Consider the following 24,810-nt stretch of genomic DNA (forward strand, 5'->3'; position numbering starts at 1 on the left):
TTTGCGGAAGCTGGCTTTCTCATCGGCATTAGGCTTTTCCGGCTACAGCAGTGCACTAAGCCCAGGTATCGAATTTCCGGGAGGATGTGGGTTAAAAAAGCACTGTGCAGGGTGAGTGTATTACGCGTAATCCAAACACACCAGGGATCAGTGTACGCTTTACAGCGCGCGAGGCAGATGAGGAAGACCATCGATTATTTTTACCTTACTCACTGATGATGACAGGTGATCGATCCTCGCGCACACGCGGGATGCTGGGCCTTCCGCAACCCATCGTATATGATTTTAATCGTACACTGAACCGGTTCTCACGGATGAGATCATGCACACTGAGTGACAGCGCGCTAAATACACGTACATCAACGCTCGTCACTTGTTTTACCGGGCATTGTCGGATAATTAGCCGGCTTAGCTCATCACCGCCAAGCCCCGCCCACGTACATCGTACAGCGTTTAACGGCAGCCAATCTTGACGCGTGTTGTCGAGAGTGTAGCAAAAATGCAGTGTAATTGTTGCCGGCAGCTGCTGACTGTGTACAGAGTGTACAGAGTATCCGTTTTTCCCGCGTATAAAGCCGCGCTCGTGCTGCGTACCGCTGGCAATCGATCGAGCGTTACAGCTGTGTATACTCCGTCCGTTGGATTTCTAGCGTGGAAGCTGTGCTTAACTCCCGTACTAACAAGTGCCATTGACGTTCAAGTTCACGTTGGTAGTCGAGTTAGATCCCCGCGTTCAGCACTCACCTTGAGAGCGAGCCGCTTAATCGTCTCTTGTCAGAGGATCGCGCTCCGATTTGGTTTCATTGCACCCTGTGTATCTGTACCGATTAACCGGCAACCTTGCTAAACACACCGGTATGTGTACCGAGTAGACCGTCGACAGAAGCCGTAATTTCTGTAATCGTATTGCTGATTGCAAAGAAGCCGTAATTTCTTGATCGTGTATATGTTTATTTGCAGATTCCCTGTTAATTAAGTAACGATGTACCGGGAAATCTGCTGTTTATTGGTGGCGGCCAGCTGCGTCCTCCTCGTCGCGGCGGACCAGCCCGGCGATGTAAGTGTATAGTGTTCGATTATATACAGCACAATATTTCCTAGAAATATTATTTGTGGTGGTAAATACGCAGATTATATAAGCACCCATCTTTCCCCCGATTAATGACAAGGGCCGGGCGCGCTTCACTCGTCCCGTACAAAACCACGGGGATGTGCTCGCGTGCCGCCGGGCAATTGCACGCGCAGCAGATGTCTTACTCTGCCTGGGTTATTTATTTATTTTTCCTGGGCTGCTTTTTCCTCCGCTGAAAAGGCAGCCGTTGGAAAGCGCTTCCGGTTGTGCTGGCTACAGCTATTGATTGAGTGATGGTGGCGGCGGGAGGGAAGAAAGGCCGGGACGCCGGCCGGAAGCGCCATCACGACCAGCGTCTTGTGCAGCGATAAGATTATGCTGATGTTGTTGTGTCTGGCTGTGAGCGGCTTGTCTTGCCCACTTAATTCTCTCCCGCATCCCGCAAAACGCAGCGTTCTCCAGCCGGCATCAGCATGCATAATTGCCGTTGGCTGTCTCGGCAAAGATCCGTTTCTTCGGCATCTTCCCGAACAAACACCGGCTTTTTGCGAATATTGTACATAACAAGCGGCTGCTTGTTGCCGGTGTCGGTGCGATGAGTGTAGGTCAAGAATGGCTGATTTGCATGGAGAAATAATATAAGCAGAGAGTTCGGCACGCAGCGCCAGTTAGGCACTCATAATTACAGGAAATTGTTTCCTGCGAAAATAAATGCGCCGCGTCAACATATTTGTCCGCGTTTAGGGAAGTGGCGGGTGCACTTGAAGGCCGACTGCGCATATTTTCAAAAATATCCGCGCGGCTAACAATAGCGTATATTACGATTTATTAAGCGGAGCACTTTTCCGCGACAAAATATTTTTAACGCGAACGTGCTCATTCCGTGCACACGGACACTATTTCACCGCGCTTCTCATCATTGTTGATGCCAGCAAGATTTTTTTGTAGTGCGCTCTGTTTCGGCACGCAGTTGTTCAGTTTATTCATAGTTTATGCATTTTGTTGGGTCGATGCCGGTATGCCGCACACAATGCACGCTGGCACTGTATAGTTAGAATAGGTGAACGGCAATAGTGCCGTACTTGGCTTTGGCCCACTTCCCAACGGTGCGCTGTGTTGTTGTGCCAGCACGAGTCAGCGTGTTGGCCATTGTCACTAACGCTCGTGTTACCGTTTTCCGTCAGTTATAATTGTTCGATCAAGGCAAAAGTCTCTGCTCTGTTTTTAATATAAGCAACAGAATTTTCCGTTACAGTGCCGACGCCAAAATTAATTTCCACATTAATGCAATTATATGTGCCTTTTTAATTTATATACTGTAAACAAATTTATTTCGTTATTAATAATCATTATATGATTATTTTGTTTACTTCGAATGCGTACTTTCTTAAATTCTTATTCTTTTAATATAAAAAAGACTGTGCAGTATAATTCATCTGTTTTCGCACGTACATACGCTGTTCCTAAATATAAATAACAGCAATAGTGTTACTTGAAGGTAGTGTACCGCTCTACTTCATGTTTTTATTAAATTAAAGTTTGATTTTGTCTGTACAATTTTGTATCTTAACGTAGCTACAATTTAGTTTACTAGTAAAAAAATCCAATTTTTTAAATATTACCATTAGTTTATTAAGCTCCTATTTTTATGTATAATTTTTATGTATAGAAAAAATTAATTTTACTTATACGTCAAAGCGCTGATATAAATTTAATGGAATTCTGGGGATTATGCAAGCGAAAAAATCGAAATCTCATTAGCGTGTGTGCTCAGGTGGATGAAATCATAAAGTGTTGTAGCGTTCCTAACGATACCGTGAATTGTTCAGCGCATGTGATGCGATTGTGGATTGCGGCTATTTTGAATTGTCGTTGCCTGTGCACTACCGCCAAGGCAACACCGCGGATAAAAAGCTGTAGCGCGCGTTGGGAACTTTCTGAGTAGTAGCATTCTGACAGCCGCGGATATTCGCCGAGTATCAAATCGCCGCGGGACATTTGATTACGATAATTATCACGCATGACAGCGGCACTTTTCCCTACCTGTGTGCTGTCGCTTCTTACATCATCGGCGCATGCACCGATCCATTATAATTCCATAACAATTATATTGCGCCGGCAAAAACACCGGCGTTCGTTTTTGCCGCTCCAGTTTGTTTTTGCAACGGCTGAGAAAAAGCCGGCGCGAGATGCGCGCTGCTTTATTATTTCGCTTAATTGCGCGGGGGTGTGCGTGTATATACGCGGCATTAGCGCGGCCGGCAGCTAATGAAGTGGCAATAATGAGGCGTCCCGTTCTCGGGAGACCGGATGCGCCGGGCTGCACACGCAGCCCTCTAATGACTTCATCACCCGACCGGGCTGCCCGCACCAATCAGGATGTGCTGTCATTAATTTAATACGGATTCGGGGCGTTAATGCGCGCTACAACTTTATTGAAATCTACCGGCCGTTGTCAGCTGACTGAAAAATTAATTTCCCGTGTGATTAATTATTGAGCATATTCGTATCACAGATGACAAATCTGAGAGTATTTTATTATTATTACCGGCCGCCGCCGCTCGTTAAAAACCTGCTTGTATTTCGTTAATAAACACAGTTGCATGACGCGTGTATTAAAATGAAAAAACATATAAAAAGTGTATATAAAAAATAAAAAATGTAAAAATTGACTGCATTTATGAAAATTGGAGAGTAACAATTTTAATTCATTGGCCGCCTCCGCGGATTAAAAATTCCTTTTGATTTGTTATTAAATTTATTTCTGCATGACACGTGTATTAAAATAAAAAAAACTATTTGTAAAAATAAAATCTGCATATAAAAAAAGTCAAAATAAAAAACGCCCGCGTCTATAAAAAATTAGAGAATAATTAAATAATTTTACCGGCAGCTTATTAAAATTCAATTTTCCTTGTGAATAGTTAGTGAAAATATCTGTAATATACAATCAGATAGAAAATAATTATTTCGATTTTTCGGCTGCCGCCACAATTTAATTTATGTGTTAATAATTTTATTGGCGTGTCAGTTATAAATTGGGGAATATTGCAGGTGAACCAGCAGGCGAAGGACCGCATCCAGAACACGGTGAGCAACATCAACACCGCCCTGGCCAACGCCCCGCCCGGCAGCTCCGTCTCGGTGTCCTCGGCCTGCACCACCGTCAACGGCCAGCAGACCTGCGTCGACTCCAAGAACACCTCCTCCAACGGCGTGGTGGCCACCAGCGTGGTCGCCAGCGGAACCGGAACCGGAAATGATGCGGCCGGAACCCCCGCCCCCGCCGTGGTCGTCGCGGCCGGCACCCCCGCCCCGGCCGCCGTCGTGGAAGTGAAGACCCCCGCCCCGACCGCCGCGCCCTCCACCGCCAAGGTGCAGATCGTCGCCGCCTCGACCCCGAGCGGATCCGCTCCCGGCTTACTGGCCTCCTTGGGCGTCACCGTCCTGGCGGCGCTGCTGGCGCGTCTGGCTTAAACCCGTCTCCGGAAAGTGATGAAAGAACGTGTTGGATTTCCTCAATGGGGTTTTGTACTGTGTATACTCTCGGCGATAAGGCTGGTTCTGAATGGTGATTGATGCATATTGCATGGCAGGTTTCTCCTCTTTCTCTCTCTTCTTCTCGGTGTAGTGTCGTTCGGTTTGTGTTTAGCTTAGAGCAATATATACGCTGTCGATGTTCTGTGTTTGCTTCTTCTCATCTTTCCTCATTCGCTTCGTGTTGTGTGCTCGGCCCGCAACGGCTGCGTATGGATGTATGCGCTGCGTTGTGGATGGGCAAACAGTCGCAGAGTCCCGGCTGCAACCGGGAATATAATATTATTGTATGTCCTAGTCCATTGTCATGTATGTGCTGCTGGAAATACAGATCTGATCCGTTTAAACGTCCATTCAACAGCGATTGATCATTAGCCCTACACAAGCGCCACACAAGTAGAATAGGGATCTCTTCCGCCGCTCGGCACTGTTTGCTGATGGGAGCTCAGCGAAAACAGCGGAAGCGGGTTATAATACACAGTTCGCGATTATAATCCAATCATGCGGCATTTTGGTCTAATTTCAGTTAATTGCAAAATATCATTACATCATTTTTTACATGTATGCACAGGTCAAAAGATAAGTTGTCCCCTGGCCAGCACGAAGCCGGTTGTGCTATATACCGGCGGTCCGGCACACCTTGATCCATTAAAATGAGAAAGCCACAACACTGCCTTTACGAGGTCCAACATTTATGCAATAATTATTTTGTTTGAGCGGACAGTCTGTTTGTTTATGATATCTTCGTACTAGCGCATAGGTATCTTCGTACTGCGACTCCGTAGAATGTCGGTGCGTAAACGTTTCAACTGGCTCGCGGTGTCCCGGTACAATGCTAAGCGTTTCACATCCTGATTACTGTACAGTACTTCTTATCTAATCGCGTAGCGCCGCTGTGTACAGTGTACTTAGTACTTACTTATTTATTTTACGTACTTCACAGTTGTACACTCATGAAATCCTTACCCTGCTGAAATGGATATAATAATATGGGTTCGATCAATTTCGATTTGATTGTGTTCCTAGTCTCGCTGATTACAAACTAGCGTAGATTGTCCAGGTCTCCCCAAAATTATTTGAATAAAATTTATAAAATGGAAGCCGACGGATCTCTTAAATCCGATCAACGCGTAATTGAAACGATTGGTAGTAATTGCCGGTACCAGCGCCTGTACACCGACATCATAGGACAAGGAGGATTTGGAGTTGTGTATGAGGGTGTAATTACCGAACGCGGCGATTATACAGGAGACAGTAATAATGTGGCTGTTAAAGCCGTTCATCTGGATTCCAGCTCAGAAATTGTCAGGAACAAAGCATATTGGACGAAAACGCTGGCCAAGTTAAGAGAGCTGCCTCAGTTAGTGCACCCACATCTTGTACGTTATCATCAAATCTGCCTTACAAAAGCCGCACGCGGAATCAGAATGGAGATGATGATGGAGCGCTGTAGCGGTAAGCTGACATTATTGCTCTCTACAATGACGGAATATTATAGTACTGCTAAGGCGAGTTTAACTCGCTGAGGGAAAAAAGCACGTAATACCCGGGAAGTGGGAACCCAAAAGACGGTGAAATATTCTGCTGTAGAAGCTGCTTGAATTTTTTTAGAAGTAGATAAACTGGTTCAATTTGCGTGATAAGGTCGCGTTGAACAAGACGCTGGTTTAAAAAGCACACCAGTTGTCAATCTTTGCGCGAAGCGCATAGCTAACCAGCGAATTCCTTTCAAAATGTTAGAAATTCAATAAAATTAGTAAAAACACTGTAATTCGCAGTTTTTTACAGCGTAATTAAGGTTCAAAATGCATCATGTATCAAGTTTCCAGAATTGGTGGACTTTTTCTCGAAGCCGACGCACGTTGTTAATGCTATAACTGCTACAAATTCAATAAAAAACAGTAAATTATTTCAAATTTCTTGTAAACCACTTTTTTGAGCATAGTTAACTGGTGAAAGAGTAAATGAATTCCTTAAATTTGCCACTGTAGTACTTTGCTCTTACCCTGGACGTGCAGTGATCGGCCGGTGCGAAGCGAAGGTTTTATAATTATGTTCAAGAAAAAATGACGTTTTGTCGGTCGCGCGCTAAACGGCACTATTTAGGTCATCTGTACAAAGAGTTATCAGGTACCTCGACGTACTCGACTTCGAGCCAGTCTCAACATAGCTCGAAAGCCGCTAAAGCGCGCGGACACGGCTAACCACAAGGAACGAAAGCCGTCGAGCTATCCCGCAAAAACCTGAAAGCACAGTTGAGACTTTTGCGGTTATTTTTCTTCAAAGATTTGGATGCTAAATTCTAAATGGTGGAAACATGTTTTATTTGCAATAGTTACGCTAGGGCAAACGGCTAATTTTTACTGTACAATACTTTTACTGTGCCTTTCAATGTAAGCGTTCTCAAATTTCCTTCTGGTCTGCACACAGAACCTGTATAACCTGCAACGTACTGCCTGTTATGCACCGTAACGTACGGCTTGCAGTGAGAACTACCTTTTTTCGCATGGTGGCTGTTTTGCCGCAGTGTTTGCGGTAAAATTGCAATTAGCGAAAGAACATTACAAAATTACTCTGCATTACTATTACTAAACAAAAAGTATTACAAAACAGGCAGATTCGAATTAATGATAGCAGCAGAACTGTGCGATTTTTTATTACATCATTACCATCATTATTACTGCAGTTTTTAGTTTTTGTTAATCATTATGCATTTTTCAGTAACTTTGCAAGACGGGAATTAGAAGCAGCTACTATTTATTTTATACATATCGAGGAATGTAGCCTGAGCAAATGTTAATCAATAAAAGTGAAGATATTAACTGGATTATATACGTACTAACTATACTTCTATAGATTTAGTATGTATTTTAACAAACCTCTAGGAAAATTAATGTAATAGTAGCCATATCATTAGAAAACACCAAACATATTATAATAAAGCATACAAACTGAAACGGCTACGGTATTTGTCGATAGTTAGCTAGTGCAAATATTCACGTTGTACTTTATTTTCTTAGTTCTGTTACCTTTCCGTATGAAATGTCGCATTTCACACAAATTACGTTTCGGGAGGTCTGTAATAAGCAAAGATGCACGGGCTTGCTACAGTTTTGTTTACGCTATGAAACAGCATAGTGAGCCTTTGCGACGAATGGCCGGCCGGGCTCTGGTATTACTGACCACGGGCAAAGCCATTAGGAGGATATCGCTACAAACCAACGAGAATCGTAGTCTTGAGCATTTGAAACAGAATATTTCCTTAGTAACTCAGCGTTTTAACGGCGCTTCTGTAATTGGTACTGTTGAATTGTTGTTTTGTTTAATCGTAACTAGACCTTTATATGTTGTTATCGAGCTATCGAATTAAAGTGCCAGTAATTAGTAATTTTGAAACCATACTGTGTTACCAAAGCAGTACAACAGGTAATAATGATGCCCTATGAACATTTTTTTCATAATAGCGGTTGTCTTCCTGGAGTATGGGTGCTTCCCATATTGATCTACCGTACTGGTCTGCTCGTCACCAAAGTAAATGCAGTGATCCTCTTTCAGGTGACTTGGCATCACTGTTAAAAGAAGTTCAGGAATCAGGAGAACGTGATGTAAACCAATACAAAGTCGTTGGACAATATTGCAAAGATATAACAACGGGAGTAGATTTCTTGCATCGTCAGGCAATCATACACGGCGACTTGAAACCGGGCAACGTCCTGGTGAAAGACTTGCTAGAAGGAAAAAAAATGCTGGTCATTGGTGATCTGGACGATTTGGTACGCCTGCAGGAAAACATGACTTGTTCTGGAGACATATCTCAACTGCGTGGAACTTTGCACTACATGTCACCAGAAATGTTGAGAAAATTCAGCCAGTGTGAAACCGAAAGTCCAGGCCGCAGAACTGATATTTGGAGTTTGGGCTGCATATTGCTAGAAATCGCGGAGAGCTTTTTCGGCAAAAAGATTGTTGAAAAAAGGCTGACAAACACAGAAAAACAGATCAGTTTAGGAAGCAATGTCTCGAAAAGTCAGTTTGCCGCGTTTATAATGGATGGCTATGTTCCGGTTGTGGATGATAAAATTCCACGAAAGTTAGCAGCCTGCATCAAACTGTGCCTCCAGCCAAATCCCAATGGAAGATTATCGGCCGCAGCGCTGTTGCACAAAATCTCAGTTTTTGGCGCCACTGGTTTTGTTAGCAAAAATGCTGCCCTTGGCGTTGTCACTGGAAATGTCAGTCTTGGCGTTGTTATAATGGACTGGAGTTCCATATCGAGCGTCATTAAGGTGATGACATTAGACTCTGCGACAAACCGGATCCAAATTTTTGGGGTGTCTGTGCGCTGGAAAATGGAATTATGCTTTCCACAGTTAACGCTACTTACTGGAGAGCTAATATTTCGAGGCGTCGATGAAAGATTACATCTGTGGAAACCTTGGGATGGTACGTGGCGATCATTCCGTCTTAAATCGGGGACTGAGCCCGCAGATTGCCGGAATCCGGTCGTGCTTCAAAACATGCTTTATTATTTCAACCGTTTTGGTGAAACGTTTCTGGCGGAAAAGATAGTATGGAACAACACTACACAGTCATATGAAACTACCATGCAACATGTGAGACCATCTCCACTTCGAAAGTGAGCAACAAAGTTCAAGCCGGACCACAAAACAACCAACTTCTATAAACGCGTAAGGTCCATCAAGCTAAAGTCGGCGCGAATGACCTTAAGCGTCTACGGGGGTCGGCCGTTTTGTGGACGGACTTGTAGTTATTGGCTGTGCTGTCCTAAGGAAAGCCGTCACTACTCTGTACAAAGCCAATGTACTTTGAACATAATTTTTTTGTATAGGCATTACAGTATAGAACACGATGCACGGAAATTTAGATTGTTGGATTGTGCAGAGTCAAGCTGCAGAGTGATGTTTTGATTGCAGGGGCTGGGCCGGGGGTGTGTACGCGGTGGGTGAACTTGGAGGGAAAATACTGTATGCATACAGTGAATGGACTACTGGCAATGAGAATGAACATTCTGGGTTGATTCTTTATGATCCGATTGCGGATGAATGGAAACTGCTAGCAAAACTTCCACACAGACGGGATTGGTTTGATATGGCTGTCGTGGGCGAGTATATTTACATTCTTGGTGGATGTTTCGTTATTCCTGGGAAAAGACTGGGGATTACAACATCCCATTGTATGCGTTTTAGCATGAGAACAGCTACCTGGGAGGATATTTACCCTCTGCAACACCCGCGCAGCCATCTTTCAACTTGTGCCGCTAACGAACGCATATATGTCTGTGGCGGCAACAATGCTGAAGGCGAGAATGAATGTTCTATTGAATTTTACGATACCTCCCGCAACGAACCCTGGTCGATCGTTGCATTATCCGAGCACGATGAAGAGCTGCTGCAGCACACAATTTGTGGGCATTAAATATACAGTTTTCCCATTGATCAACGACCCTCACAAATACCGAACTGTGTTTTGCCATTCCCTGATTGGCTGTGCAAACAGCCAACCAGGGAACTTATATCGAGCATCAGTCTTCGTTCAGTGGTTCTCTGATGTTTTCTTCTACACCCGATCTACCTGAAAATTAGAACGAAAGGTGCTGGCAAATCAAAAACTAATTCCCACCTCTATTCTTACGCGACATTTGTAGTTCTTGGAATAGCTGCGTGACGCGTCTAACAGGGGATGAACGGCTAGTTCGCCCATGTGCGCGAACAGAAACGGAAACTAAACGCCAATACACTGCATACTTTTATATCCCTCTCACATCAACACCTCAAAGGCCACCGTAGCACCTTGCTGCGGGGCAAAAAGGAAAGAGCATCCAGCTCAGACGACGAAATCTAGCAGCTAAAGAATCTACCAGATTGAAGATCTGGTAGATGGAGAAAAACACGGCAAAAACAGCAAGACAACCTAGCAGCCGCCTGTGCGCGGGTGAAAGGATAGGCCACTCCTCCTTACACGTGTATCTTGTTTATTTAAAATGACTTTCTTTAGTAAGTTTAACAAACGGCAACGCCTTGCTTTCTGGTAGCGGATTGCAGTTGCTCTGGAGTTCTCCACGCCAGCGTCCGTTCCTGACCCTTTTGACATTCTTAACTTCTGAAACTTGGGCGAATAATTCTAACCGTTCATTTAAGTACAGTAGCCGCACAATTACAAAAATATCAGCTGCAATTCGGTTGGAACAAAACTGCGTAAAATTTAAATGCGACGTACTGAATAGCTGAAATTACGCCATTTTGTCTACGTACAGTAGTAAGCGTTTTATAAAGAAATTTGTACTCGTACAATACAGTCGTACTCACAAGTGAGGCACATTTATTTTTGCAAACGCATTCAATAAAGCGACTTCCAGTTGAATATTTGCGTTTTGTTTACAACGCTCTTTTTGTTGACCAGTCCTGTAACTGATTGGGAAAGCAGTCCCAGACTTCCCGCAAAAACCGATTCAGAGCTAAACAGGCATTTGTTAAACTGTTAACGGTACCTGTTATAAACATTAAACTGTGAGGATAAATGCTGTGTTTGCCCTTCGGAAATGCATGATCACCGTTAAAATAAACTACATTGTACCATAATATTTATATTTTTTCGGTACATGAATGGCACACATCGTAAAGTCCAATAAGGCGTTATGGAGAATTATAATTCCCCAAGCTCTCTTGTGCGTACGCAAACGCAGCAACACGGTAAAAAACACGAAATACGAGTACATGACACTGCCGGCATAGGTTCCGATAAAGAACTTACGAAATTTTAGGAAACATGGTGGTGGAACGAGGCACTAAGCAAAAATTTCGTAACAATAAGATTAGGTAGCCTGTTTGTATTATCAGCTCACCGGTCTTCTTTACCGGCCGATTCCGATGCCAGATCTGGGAACTGATTAGCATGACATAATAATAATTAACCCTTCCCACATGGCTAGGAAAGGACAGTCACTTTTTTGTTGGCAATGCATGACTGAAGCGTAAGCAAACTACCGACATAGGTACAATGAAATTTACTGTAGCTTACTGGTACAATAACTCTCCAGAGGAACATAACCACTTCACTTTCTTCCGAGCAACGGCAGAATAATTGGCAAAAATATTGCATCGAAGAACAACGATTCATGTAACCGGCAAAACCGTTCGGTCGGATACACTAGCGTAATTTTCACCCTGCCAATGTTTTTCACCGTTTCAGAACAATCGAATCAGGACAGCTTTGTTGAACCGTTACAGTCTCTTCCCAATACAGGCAACTGAACAACGGCTGCGATGCTACCGAAGTAGGACACATGCTTGCACATTCCTGAATAAAGTTGGCCATGTCGAACACGCTTTCGAATGATAATATTACGACATGAAGCATTTTCTTCCGGTTCCCCAAGCAATAATGTTCAATTCGATTATTGTTCGATTATCAGCAATCAAGACAGTTGAATGGTGGTGTCACTGATGCCAAAAGCTGCTCCTTGCTGCAGTCCTCGGTGAAAAACTGTTTGGAAAAAAAATAGATCATTGAGAACTTCGTTGTGTTGGGAAAATTTGTTTATTTTGTGAACTGATGTAGTTTAAAAATGCCGAAACTATGAAATAACTTAAGTCAGCTGATCTTATATCCACAGACTTCAATTCGGTAAAAAGTGTTGTTTGAGCTCGTTCCAAAAGCGCTCTGTTGGGAATTATGCGATCTTTAGCAAAACTCTCGAAGTCTTTCCCTGGAGATTGTAAATGCTGCGTTTCGGTATTGACTTTTTTAGTGCGGGACACTGTCTCTATGTAGTTAGTCTGTGTGACTTGCGTCAGTATATCCGTGTTCGCGTCACTTCGCTCCTTCTTGTCAGGGTCGTGTGGAGAATTTTCCGGATTTTTTAAACGCTGCATTATAACCAGTGCTAATTATTGTTACACGAAACCTAATCAATGGCGGTTTCGCAGTATATCTGTATAGTTAACGTTTGACGGGTATCGCCTTAAATACCAAATTTTTTTCTGGTCTGCAGCGCGTAAACAGGTTGTGTGCATCCATCTGGAGCAGTCACAGTCTGCAGCATCAGCGTCATGTGTGACAATTTCCATCGAGTTTGTTCCGACGGACAACGGAGCAACGGATCGCCAAAGGTCGACAATTTCATTGTCAGCGTCAATGAAAACGCTCCTTACAGCTATCAGGTGGCTGCACTCTCAGATGGATCAGTATGCTTCTGTGGGATATTGGTTTCCGTTTTGCGAGAAGTTGCAAATGCCCTGCAAGTGAGGTTAGTAGAGACAAATTTCTGACCACTTTCAAAATCATTAGTGTATTTTTCAGCCTCGCTCTGACCGGGGTACATAAGCCGGTTTCATGTGCAGAAATTAACGCTTTTTTGTGACTTTTGTACAAAAAATGATTATCCGATCGTTGTATGCTGGAGCAAAGTTTTCCATCTGCAATGGTCAAGAGGCGTGACCAAAGACAAAATAAAGTAACACATTATACTGTGAGGAGGAGTGGCCTCTCCGTTCACCCGCGCACAGGCGGCTGCTAGGTTGTTTTGCTGTTTTTGCCGTGTTTTTCTCCATCTACCAGATTTAGAATCTGGTAGATTCTTCAGTTGCTAGATTTCGTCGTCTGAGCTGGATGCTTTTTCCTTTTTGCCCCGCAGCAAGGTGCTGCGGTGGCCTTTGATGTGTTGTATGCGAGAGCGATAAAGTGTGCAGTGTGTTGGCGTTCAGTTTCCGTTTCTGTTCGCGCACAGGGGTGAACTAGCCGTTCATCCCCTGTTAGAATACTAAACAGTACGCATTAACCTACCAACGCCGGGTACCAGAAGGGATAGGAATGCCGGCTTGAAAATTGGTAATCCTCGACCAAATAATTCAATTAAGAAAAATTATTTTTTGTTGAATTTTTGTGACCATAGGTCAAGCAGGACGCTATGATGCCAAAATGGCACGCATGGGAACTGAGCCAATTGGCACTGTATAGTTTTATTCAAATAACAATTCACAAAAAAATCATACACGAGCATAGTTTAGCTTAAGTGGAACACCTCGAAGAGCGCTATTCAGTTAGGTGATTCAAATGGTCAGCAGGATGACCAGTGGTCAGCAGAATGAAAGATGTTTAAAACTGCCGATCATAGCTGGCAAACCACAAACATGATATAAAGTGGTCAGTATATAACGAAAAACAGATAGAAACGCTTATGATCAAGGAAACATCGGTTAGCACTATGCAAGCACAAAAACGTTGTCTATGAGGAAACGCGCGAAGTGTATCAAACAGCACTTTACTTTGACCAGCGCTCAGTTTGATCGTGCTTGAAACATAAGTGCATACAGCTGTCTCAGTTCGCTGTGCTGGACTGTGGCTGTCATGGACTGGCGTTGTCAGAGACAACGCCAGACGCTGGGCAGTAGTGTAGAGGACCATTTCGCTGTGCAATCTTGATGGAGACAGAATTTACGTTAATGTAAGTACCTTTATTATGGCGATAGTGTTAAACCTATTGTAATGCTTACTGTTTTTCTAATTATATAAACTGCTTTTGGATTAGTTAACAGAAAATGCATTTTAATGTGTGCACTCGTAAAGTGCTTAAGAGTATATAAATTAAAAGAACTGAGGTGCCATTACACAATTCCCGTCATTACAAAAGCTGTGATACGGCGAGGCTACGAGGTGGTTGTTAATCGGCAGTTACGCTTGTTCATGCACTGATATAACATCGTCAGGCTCAGCGACACCCAAATGCGAACTTTTTTATTTTTTAGTTGCACATTTTTTAGTAAAAGTACACGCCCTAATACAGGTAGTGTTACGCACTTATGGGAATGCCGAAAACAATTGTTAGTGCGTATGTCTGTGCCTAGTTTTCTTAATTTTCGGGCTTATTTCCAATAAGGCGATTTTTGAGATTTTTTCACCTTGAGTGACCACTGGTTACTTTGATGGCCACTGAATTACGCCCACTAAAAAGGGTTAAATTAGTGAGATTTTTTAAATGTACGTGCAATTTTTTATCTTGATTCGATGTTTTTATACAGAATTTCAAACTTCTGGCATTAAATAGTACCAAACCCATGCGTGCCAAAACTGGCACAGCTTTTTAGAATGATCGTGGTCGGACGGTGTCCACCTGTGCAAGTACGACCTGCTCATTTTTGAATAAAGCCCTATGCATACTTAAAGAATGATTTTTTGCGTAATTATCTCATGCTCGAGTTTCTGGGCAGGTGGCCGAGACCTCCGCGAACCTAGTTTGGTAACTTTTGTCCACCTTTGGTCATTCCCACAACTCTGTGGTATTGCTGTACTGTGCAATTTCATTTTTTAAACCATACTTCCGCTCTTCTTCTTTGAAACGAAACCAATAAACACACTGTATGAGCGCTAGAACAACTAACAGAAATTTGGTCCTTCACCGTGCCAATTGGCATGCATGGTGTCGACCGGGTTAATAAAGCACTATGTCACACATATATTTTGTTCTAAGGCTCGGCTCGTTACTCTCCCAACGGCCCATGGCAGAATCACTTCAGTATGCTTTGATTTACAAGTTATGCTGGCTTGCTAGCTGCTGATTGTTAAGGGAAGTGGGCCGGTACATGGTACCAAATTCGTGTACATGCACGAAATCTTTTACTTTCGCGCACTCCCAAACAAATTTTTGTTTTATTTTATGACATTCTGTAGCCAGATGATTTGTATACACTGGCGTGAAAACCGTTTGCGCGCGCAGCATCCGGTTCGGAAGGTACGACTGTTGGATAATTCCAAAAAGTTTAAATGCATTTCGGTGTACCAAAAGTCTCATTATGGACCGATCTCCTCCAGATTTTGCACATAAATGCACACGGTCATGAAGATCGTTTTTACACCGATCCAGACTTCCATGATGTTTTTCAAACTTTAAAATGAATTTTAAAATTTTTGAAATTCATTTGAAAATTCGAAAAACATGTTAGGACAGTGGATCGGCGCAACATCCGGTTCGGAAGTTATGGCCATAACTTCCGAACCGGATGTTGCGCGCACAAAGGGTTTTCACGCCAGTGCATACAAATCATCTGGTTACAGAATGGCCTAAAACGAAACAAAAATGTGTTTGGAGCAGCGTGCAGTGTACTCATGGCCATATGGCTTGTATGGACTCCCATAATAATCACAACCGTTACGTCATCGTTATCCGCCACGTTGAGTGTCAGCGTCTCCACGCTCCCCTTTAACTCACCGGACACATTGACTGCTGCCGGGTTTCGTCTTATCAAGCGCGCTAACTCTGCCGAACTTTCAGCTGACCGAGCTGATTTCGCGAGAATGTTGCAAAATGCCATTACGCTGGAAACCAACAACGCGGATGATGTCGTGAACGATATGGCGGCTAGCCGATCTGGAGCGTTGAAGGCGGCTGTCGTGCGTTTCTACGCCGACAGCAACGCGTGCAGTAAACGAGGCATCATCCCGGTGTTTGACTTTGGAGTTTACCGATGGGTCAGCATACTGCAGACGAAGCCAAAGAGTGCACTTACAGCGCCTATCCTTCAAAGGTAGGGTCCGATTTATTATGGGATAAAAACGCTTTTGCAGAGTGCGCAAGAAAAACTTCAGTGGATATTAACGGAAGGTTTCCCGGCATTTAACTCAAACCTTTTCTTACTTAATAAATAAATCGTTATCTCTTAGTGAGTTATTGACTGCGAATTAATTGCCACAAACGTGCCGCTGTGTCAATCGACGTTATTCACTTGGCCGCTGATTGTAGGGTGCAGCGGCTCTCCGAAACGGGAATTCTAAATCGCCTTGTCAACATCCACAAAATGATGTCGTTCGGTTCTGGAAACAATAATATGACTATCGGCAAATAAAAGCAACAATTACAAAAGAAGGGATTCGCTCAAACCATAACCTGGCACAGACTGAAAAACGTGTTCTACGCTGTTTTCAGACTGCAATTGTGTCTAGTGATAGTTTTGATTTCCGAATTGGCTCACAATCGCCTGCAAAGCAAACAGTGCGGTCGAAGCAAACGAAAGGCAAGAAATCGATAGCACGATTTCCGAGACTATCGTGGTGCTTGACAATAATTTTTTGACCCAGCGAAATTCTGATGCCTGTACGTTTTTTTCTGTGTTAAAATTCGGACGTGTAAAATTCGGACGGGGAAGCATCTGTAAAATTAGAGTTTAAGTATATGCGTGAGTGAACAGGAGATATTGCGTTCTTACATGGAACAATAAGGGTACATCCCGACGATCCCGTTGACGGGCTGCTTGTATGGAAACATGAACTTGCACCAAACAGCTTCTATTTTCTGTAGACTCTATTTTCTTCTATTTGCTTCTATTTTCTTCTTCTTCTATTTTATTCCAAACTTCTATTTTCTGTTGACAAGCATGAGGAGCGGGCGGGTTTAAACATTGCATAAATGCAATATTATTCAGATACATTAATTAAATATGCAGTAGTTCGAGTACTCATACCCGGAATTCATTGAGCCAGTCCTTGAAGAACAAAAAAATTACTGGTATTGGCATAATTTCTGCAGTAAATTGTACTAATAGTCGCATACCGTAAATAAAAAGCGTAAGTGTATTAATACAGGGAGCTTTCTTTTGATACGGACTGTAATTATAAATCTCGCGAGCTTTACTAATGACAGAAACCGGTGGTCATCATAAATACGTATAGCTCAACAAGTTATCTTAGCAATAAAGTCAGCAGCAAACTCGATGTCGAAAGGCTTCCATAAATCTTTTTCATGATCTTTCATAAATCTTGTAATTGGTACATAATGACCGGCGACATGACACGCTGGCCTGAGCGAAAGATAATAAGACAGGGATGTCACCGTCTAACCTCATAAAATATGACTGTGCAAAGTTCAGAACTGTGATTCTGAAAGGCCTAAGGAAATGAAAGCCATGGTGACTGTAGGCGCCTACAGATGACTTCCGGTGTATACGGGCAGAGCACCCAGCAGGAGCTAGCGATTAACGACCGTGACTGTATGTCACGGTAGACGCCGTGTAAAACTTGTACGGACACCTCTGTAGACACTAGACACCATGCATAATTACTACAGCGGTAGTATTTGTATGATCAAAAAGACTACCCGGCTATGATTCATCATTTCATCACACTAGATATCAATTTCGTGTTCTTCGGTAAGAATAGTACTACAGGCGTTCGATCAGCTACACAATTCTTCTGGTATTGCGGTGGCCATAAGGGCCGGCAGGTACAAGCCCATCCAACAATTCTTTGACCGCTGTAAGCGCAGCGCATATAAATCGCGCACAGTAATGCAAATACGCATCGTAGTGTAGTGGCAGATATATTTATAAATATTCAACCACTAATAATATATTAGATCACAATTAATCGACCATTATTAGACCAACGTGGAATCAATCATCTTTAGCCCGGGCATGTTGCAATCAGTAATTTGAAAGTAATATGGATATTAAGTACCACCGCGATATTGTATTGCAAAGCAAAGATAATACTGATACAAAAGCATAAAATTAATATAAATTATGATGGCAATAAATAATGCTAAACATATTACGTTGTATATCACAGATACAGTAACTGCAACACATGCAGATTTGTTGCTTATTTACGCTGAATACGCAGACCCATGTGGCGTGACGTGTCGAAGCACATTAAATGGCTCAAGCCCACGTTTCTTTAAATTCCCGCTTACAGCGGTCAAAGAATTGTTGGATGGGCTTGTATATAACGATTATGCGTCATTTGGTATTATTAAAAACTGTGATAAGTATTATAATAACTACTGCTCTTGTGTCCGTGTAAACCCACGTGACAGAAATCCAGTTAGTTACTGAACATTCACCAAGTTGGTGTTCTCGTATAATCTGGAGGAACTGTTCACTTGGTTGACATCTAGATAGCCGCATCTTGATCGGTTACACTTGCAGCTGACTTCTTCCTACTGAGACTGAATTCCTCAGAAAATTGCGATCAAATCCCTCTACAAATCTGTGATGCCGTGCGGTAATACATGACCTTTTACCTAGCAACGACTGTTATGCTGCGAGATGTTGATGATAGATTTAGTCAGTAGAGCAGCGCGCGCGTACCAAATAAATATTACTATTTATTTCTTACTTCGTGACAAACTGGCGTGAAGTATTTCGAACTCACGCACGGTCATACTCCAATCTCCTTTATAAAAGACGCCATCAATACCCGCCTCAACCGCCACCACCACCGCGAGTACAGCGAAAGAAAAGGACGCCTCCGGCTTGATTAAATTTGAGCCTTCCAAAATGACCTGGCGCTGGTGGCAATTCCAGTATAGGAATTACGTCAAGCTACACAAAATCACGGACGGCGAAGACCAGAAATGTCCACTCTTCGATTCCCTGGGCGTCGAGGCTGGAGAAATGCTCTTCTCTATGTGTTTGCCGGCGAACCCAGACGATTTCACCACAGCGCAAATTGTAGACAAACTCGAACACGCCTTCGTGAAGAAGATCAACGCTGCCACCGAGTGGGCCAATTATTTTAAGCTCAAACAAGAACTGGGTGAATCCCTGTTGGATTATTCCAATAAGCTTCGCCGCAAAGCCTTTCCGTGTGGTTTTCCAGCCGATGTTCTTGAAAAGAACATGTCGGCGACCTTTCTTAATGGTCTCGCCAGCGACGCTGTACGGGAGCATCTCCAGTCGAAAACGTACTCTACGTTGGAGGAAGCGCTGGATATTGCGGAGAAGTACGAGCTCCGCCGTGGCACCAGAAAGGATCAAACTACTGTCGATGTGGCGCGCGTGCCTACGACCGCCTTCCGTTTGGTGTTGCCAGCGGCCCGAGCATCTTCCAACAAATCATGGAAAGGATCCTCCAGGGGTGCGAAGGCGTCGCCATCTATCTGGACGACATCATCGTCACAGGAGCGACTGATGAAGAGCACCTCCGGAACCTGGAGCGGGTCCTACAACGCCTTGAGGAACACGAACTCAGGCTGAAGCGCTCCAAGTGTCAGTTCCTCCAGGACTCAGTAGAATACCTCGGGTTCGTGGTTGACAGCCGAGGCCGGCACATCTCACGCGACCGAGTGAAAGCGCTCTTGGACATGGACCGCCCGGCCAACGTGAGTCAGTTACGTGCATTTCTCGGCCAGGTTAACCCCTACGGCAGTACGTGCGTGACCTTTCGACCAAATGTAGCCCGTTTCACCAGCTGCTGAAAACGGGAGTGCAGTGGTCATGGTCGAAAGAGCGCGAGTCACAGTTCCTGGCCATCAAAGAAGAGATAGTAAGGGCAACGTTTTTGGTGCACTACGATCCCGAAATGCCTCTCGTTCTGGCAGCGGACGCCTCGCAGTACGGTGTGGGCGCCGTGCTGTGCCATCGGTTCCCGGACGGCACGGAAAGACCGATTGCGCACGCATCAAGGGCACTCACCGGAGCCGAGAAGAACTACGGGCAAATAGAGAAGGAGGCTCTCGCCCTGGTTTCGGCTGCCGCAAATTCCACCAGTATATAGCTGGTCGCGAATTCACGTTGTGCACGGACCACAAACCGCTGCTGAGTGTCTTCGGAAGCAACAAAGGAGTTCCGGTCGTGACTGCCAACAGACTCCAGCGATGGGCATTGCTGCTCATGGGCTACTCGTTCTAAATCGAGTACCGGCGCACCGAGGATTTTGGACAGGCCGATGGTCTAAGCCGCCTGCCACTCAATTCGACCGAGCTGGATGGACTGAGCGGGCTGGGGATGGACAGAGTGGTGAATGATGTGCACGGAGACAACGTATCACGCTTGCCTGTCAAAGCAGAAGAAATCGCCAAAGCAACCGCCGATGACCAGGATCTGTCCACGGTCCACGGTTACATCCTGCATGGATGGCCGACCACGGTTAATGAGCGGTTGCGTCCCTACAAACGGCTGGAGAATGAATTGGTGCTGATCAACAACTGCATCTGTTGGGGATCGCGTACGGTAATTCCGGTCCAGCAGCGTCGGCAGATACTAGACTACCTGCATGAAGCGCACATGGGAGCCGTTAAGATGAAAGGCGAGGCACGCGCCTATTGCTGGTGGCCGCAGATGGATAAAGACATCCAGCAGATGTCTCGCGAGTGCCGGATCTGCTCGGAACGCGCTAAGGAAACGGCCAAAGCACCGCTTTTGCAGTGGGAAGTGCCCGAAAACCCATGGATGAGGCTTCACATGGATTTTGCCGGTCCATATCACGGCACAATGCTGCTACTGGTGGTCGATGCCATGTCCAAATGGCCGGAAGTGGCGCAAATGAAACACGCTACCTCCGATGGCGTGTTGGAAACCTTGCGCAACCTGTTCAGTCGGTACGGCGCTTGTACCGAAATCGTTACGGACAACGGTACCCAATTTACGTCACAGGAGTTCGCAAACTTTCGTGCGGAACACGGGATAAAGCATCTCAGGACACCACCGGGACACCCACAATCGAATGGACAGGCGGAGCGGTATGTCCAGACCATCAAGGACGGAGTTGCAAAGCTCATGGCTGACCGGAAGAACCTGTCCGACGCACTGCGGCAGTTCCTCTGGAGATACCGTGGCGCGCCGTATGCAACAACCGGAAAGTCCCCGGCGGAGTTGTTCCTGGGGCGGAAGTTCCGTACTCAACTCGACCTGTTGTCTCCTGTCATGTTCACACATACGGAGAGAAACCGTCAACGGTACCAGCACAATTTCGACAAACGCACCAAGCGGAAGAGTTTTTTGCCTGGTGACTTGGTAATGGTTCGAGATTACCGCCTCAACCGAACCGTCGACTGGACCAGCGGCCGGCTGGTCAGACGTGAAGGCACCCGGATATGGGAAGTGTCCGTTGAAGGCGCCATCTGGCGCAGGCACCTGAACCAGATCCGACCGAGATACTGGCTGCAGCCGGATGAGCGACAGGTGGCGAATTCCTCAGTGCCCGCGACGGTTGTACCGCCAGTGAATACCGGAAACAACACACCCCGCGACAGCAGCGTGGTTCCCGACGCGACGCAACAGACGGAGCAATCTGCAACAGCCACAAGCAAACAACCGGCGGTGACACCGAAAACGGAGCTGACAGTCGAACCGACCGTCACTGAGGTGACGTTACCGCCGAGTAAACCACCGAAGAAGCGCGCAATACCACCTCCGAAACAAGAGCAACCGGAACTGCGTAAAACTGTCAGAAGTAACGCAGGCCAAAGAGTAACGCCACGATTGATAGAAGATCCGAATTTTGGTAGATACTTATCTGTTGTTCTGAGTGGGTTTCCCCACTGGGGGAGGTGTGATGCCGTGCGGTAATACATGACCTTTTACCTAGCAACGACTGTTATGCTGCGAGATGTTGATGATAGATTTAGTCAGTAGAGCAGCGCGCGCGTACCAAATAAATATTACTATTTATTTCTTACTTCGTGACAAAATCAGTTTTGGGAACCGCTGACGTTAAGCAATCTGGATAGTATTCCAACGGACCTTAAATCGAACAGTGCGTAAATGCTCTGTCTTACTTCGCTAAAGCCGAGCAAAAGTAATCAAACACGGCTTAATTAATAATTATCCAGAAGTACTCAGGCTCCGGTAAGTAATAAGTGACTGATGACTGTAAAACCGCGACTCCAAGCGCTATATTCAGCGTTGAAGCAAGTTTACGATCCAAAAGTCAATAAGTTATAATATACATTGAGCCATTATACATGGCATACTGGATTGCCCATCGCCCGCACAATTATTTAAATTTAGTTTATATCTGTCAAGCTCCATCTTACCGCTGCGTTAGCCGTCTAAACTTTAAGCAGTAAAGAATTGTACAGTTTTTACACATGCACAGTCAGCCCAAAAGATGATTATTGTAATACACGTTAAAATAACAAGCCAAAAGCCCCCAAACACGCTCAGGACCTGACAATAAATACGAAACACTGATTGCCGTTCTCCGTTCTCTGTCCTCAAGCTTTTGAATGGGAAGGATTATTCTTTGTAATATATCGTACATCGAGCGCAGCGAAGGTCAACTTGCTCAGTTTGGACACATCCAGCTGCCGCAAGTCGAACTGTTCCCATCGCTGCGGACTACCATCGGCAAGAAACCCGTTAAACCTAAATCAACCGCAAATTGGAATGGATCTGTGAAATGCATATCCCTTTGCTTAAGGGATTCGACCCGGTACATGGTACCAAATTCGTCTACATGCGTCAAAACTTTCACTTTCACACACTCCCAAACACAGTTTTCTGTTGTTTTTTCTGACATTCTGTAGCCGGATGACTTGTATACACTGGCGTGAAAACCGTTTGTGCGCGCAACATCCAATCCGGGAGTTACAGTTGTATGAAAATTCCAAAAATTTTAAACGCATTTAGGTGTACCAAAAAAAGTCTCATTATAGACAGGTCTTTAAATTTTGCTCGTAAATACACATGACCATGAAGATCGTTTTCACACCGATCCAGCCTTCCATGATTTTTTTTAGATTTTAAAATGAATTTCAAAATTTTTGAAATCCATTTTAAAATGGATCGGTGCAAAAACGTTCCTCATGGTCATGTGTATTTACGTGCAAAATTTAAAGAAGCCCTGTCCATTATGAGACCTTTGGTACACCTAAATGCATTTAAACTTTTTGCAATTTTCACACAGCTATAACTCCCGAACCGAATGTTGCGCGCACAAACGGTTTTCACGCCAGTGTATTCAAATCATCAGGCTACATAAAACAATAGAAAAATGCGCTTGGAAGTGCGCGAAAGTGAAAGTTTTCGTGCTTGTACACGAATTTGGTACCATGTACCGGCCCACTTCCCATAAAGCTGCTACTAACATCTGGAGAAAGCTGCGAAGCCCCGCCCATTGTTCGGGATAGGCCAGCGTCTGCACCCATCGCGCATGTACCGCGGTGATCTTCTTCAATACCCGCTGCGTAACGGTCGGGCAGTTGTCGCTGGCAGCCGAGATAAAGCGCTGACACTGCGCGGTGGCTGTCTCCGTGCAGCGGAAGCGCAGAAACGGAATAACTACATCCAGACGGCCTTCCTTTTCCGCCCGCAGAAACCCATGGTCACTTTCCGGCCATGTCAATCTGGCACTGTATAATGATCCTGTCAATAGAGAACGGTCCCGGGTTTCATCCGAGGCGGTGTAGTTGGTGAGAACGAGCGCCTCACACGTGTTCATCCAGTGTGACAGTGTGCGGCATTCCGCCTCCCCGCTTCGCTCGTTCACTCGCAGGTACAAGAAGGAACCGTAATCGAAGGAGCCGACCTCGGTACCATTCTTAACAACCCACAGCGGCACACGGACACGCTTGTCTTTTAGGACATTGTAAATCACCCACATTTTCGCTATGAAGCGTACTTGACCTTTGTTCAACTTTCTCTCATCCGGCGTTCTTTCGTCCACCAAGGCAACAGCTCGAGTTTTTTCGGTAATGGTTCGTTCCAGTACCGCTTTGAGTTTGTAGCTGGCAACTGTATCCAGAGAAGAATTAATCCAGCCGTGCCAGTCTTCCCTGGGGAACAGGGAAGGGATGCTAAAGATAACGTGGCGATGGCGGATGTGGTCACCCGAAAGCAGCCTCCACAACGCACACACCCTGCAAACAAAAGCTAGTCTTGGGGACGAAAGGAGCATTCAGTGAATTTAACACACACGCCAGTTCCCTTCCATGGTAGTCGTTGCAGTCGCACAGCAAAATATTCAAAAAAGAGATGGCAGGAAAGCCCTACGCTTGGCGTCAATAGGACAGTGAATATTAAACTCATCATAATTATTTTGCTTATAATTTTGATTAAGCTTGTCGTAATTGAAAACTGATCAATTTTAATAATTATTATGATCAGCATAATCAAAATTCAACAATTTTAATTTAACTGAAGCATACAGTAGTTAAAAATGTCCAATTATAATTTTGCTTATCAAAATTAAAATTCAGTATCTTTTGATCAAGCTATTTATATTATCCATAATTTGACTCATAATTAAGCTTAAGTATAATTAAAAAGGACGAATTTTAATTATGCTCAAGCTTAATTAAAAATGCGCAGTTTTAATTATGCTCAGCATAATCAAAATGCCTTAAGTTTAGTTGCATTTATCATAATGCTTAATTCCCAGCATAATTAAGAGTTTAATTATCACTACAATAGGTTATGCTTCCCACACTCCTTTAGCAGCGCGATAGGTATAATTAAAAACTTTTAGTATTA

At 44.4% G+C, this 24,810-nt stretch overlaps 3 protein-coding genes across 3 annotated transcripts; all 3 read left to right on the plus strand.

Annotated features, from left to right (window-relative positions):
* The first annotated feature begins 583 nt into the window (after positions 1–583).
* On the plus strand, positions 584–4,902 carry LOC129598145 (uncharacterized). The gene is made up of 3 exons (XM_055495911.1): positions 584–855; positions 961–1,057; positions 4,127–4,902. Exons 2-3 carry the CDS (start codon positions 983–985, stop codon positions 4,547–4,549), a joined length of 498 nt encoding a protein of 165 aa, XP_055351886.1. The 5' UTR covers positions 584–855; positions 961–982; the 3' UTR covers positions 4,550–4,902.
* A 724-nt stretch (positions 4,903–5,626) lies between these two features.
* Positions 5,627–10,242, plus strand: LOC129598149 (uncharacterized). The gene is made up of 3 exons (XM_055495917.1): positions 5,627–6,064; positions 8,165–9,245; positions 9,544–10,242. Exons 1-3 carry the CDS (start codon positions 5,704–5,706, stop codon positions 10,043–10,045), a joined length of 1,944 nt encoding a protein of 647 aa, XP_055351892.1. The 5' UTR covers positions 5,627–5,703; the 3' UTR covers positions 10,046–10,242.
* An 8,652-nt stretch (positions 10,243–18,894) lies between these two features.
* On the plus strand, positions 18,895–21,906 carry LOC129598159 (uncharacterized protein K02A2.6-like). The gene is made up of 4 exons (XM_055495926.1): positions 18,895–19,340; positions 19,430–19,718; positions 19,808–20,080; positions 20,281–21,906. Exons 1-4 carry the CDS (start codon positions 18,895–18,897, stop codon positions 21,904–21,906), a joined length of 2,634 nt encoding a protein of 877 aa, XP_055351901.1.
* The last annotated feature ends 2,904 nt before the right edge of the window (positions 21,907–24,810 follow it).

The sequence above is a fragment of the Paramacrobiotus metropolitanus genome, unplaced genomic scaffold (assembly GCF_019649055.1).
Source record: "Paramacrobiotus metropolitanus isolate TYO unplaced genomic scaffold, Prichtersi_v1.0 Parri_scaffold0000116, whole genome shotgun sequence".
NCBI lineage: Eukaryota > Metazoa > Tardigrada > Eutardigrada > Parachela > Macrobiotidae > Paramacrobiotus > Paramacrobiotus metropolitanus.

Excerpts from the sequence above, each read along its gene's own strand:
- LOC129598159 (XM_055495926.1), top strand. The coding sequence starts at position 18,895 with ATGACCTGGCGCTGGTGGCAATTCCAGTATAGGAATTACGTCAAGCTA. Across the intron at positions 19,341-19,429 it reads GCGCTGGATATTGCGGAGAA|CGGCCCGAGCATCTTCCAAC; the intron begins GTACGAGCTCCG and ends TGGTGTTGCCAG. Across the intron at positions 19,719-19,807 it reads ACATGGACCGCCCGGCCAAC|CTGCTGAAAACGGGAGTGCA; the intron begins GTGAGTCAGTTA and ends CCGTTTCACCAG.
- LOC129598149 (XM_055495917.1), top strand. The coding sequence starts at position 5,704 with ATGGAAGCCGACGGATCTCTTAAATCCGATCAACGCGTAATTGAAACG. Across the intron at positions 6,065-8,164 it reads GATGATGGAGCGCTGTAGCG|GTGACTTGGCATCACTGTTA; the intron begins GTAAGCTGACAT and ends ATCCTCTTTCAG. Across the intron at positions 9,246-9,543 it reads AGACCATCTCCACTTCGAAA|GGGCTGGGCCGGGGGTGTGT; the intron begins GTGAGCAACAAA and ends TTTTGATTGCAG.
- LOC129598145 (XM_055495911.1), top strand. The coding sequence starts at position 983 with ATGTACCGGGAAATCTGCTGTTTATTGGTGGCGGCCAGCTGCGTCCTC. Across the intron at positions 1,058-4,126 it reads CGGCGGACCAGCCCGGCGAT|GTGAACCAGCAGGCGAAGGA; the intron begins GTAAGTGTATAG and ends GGAATATTGCAG.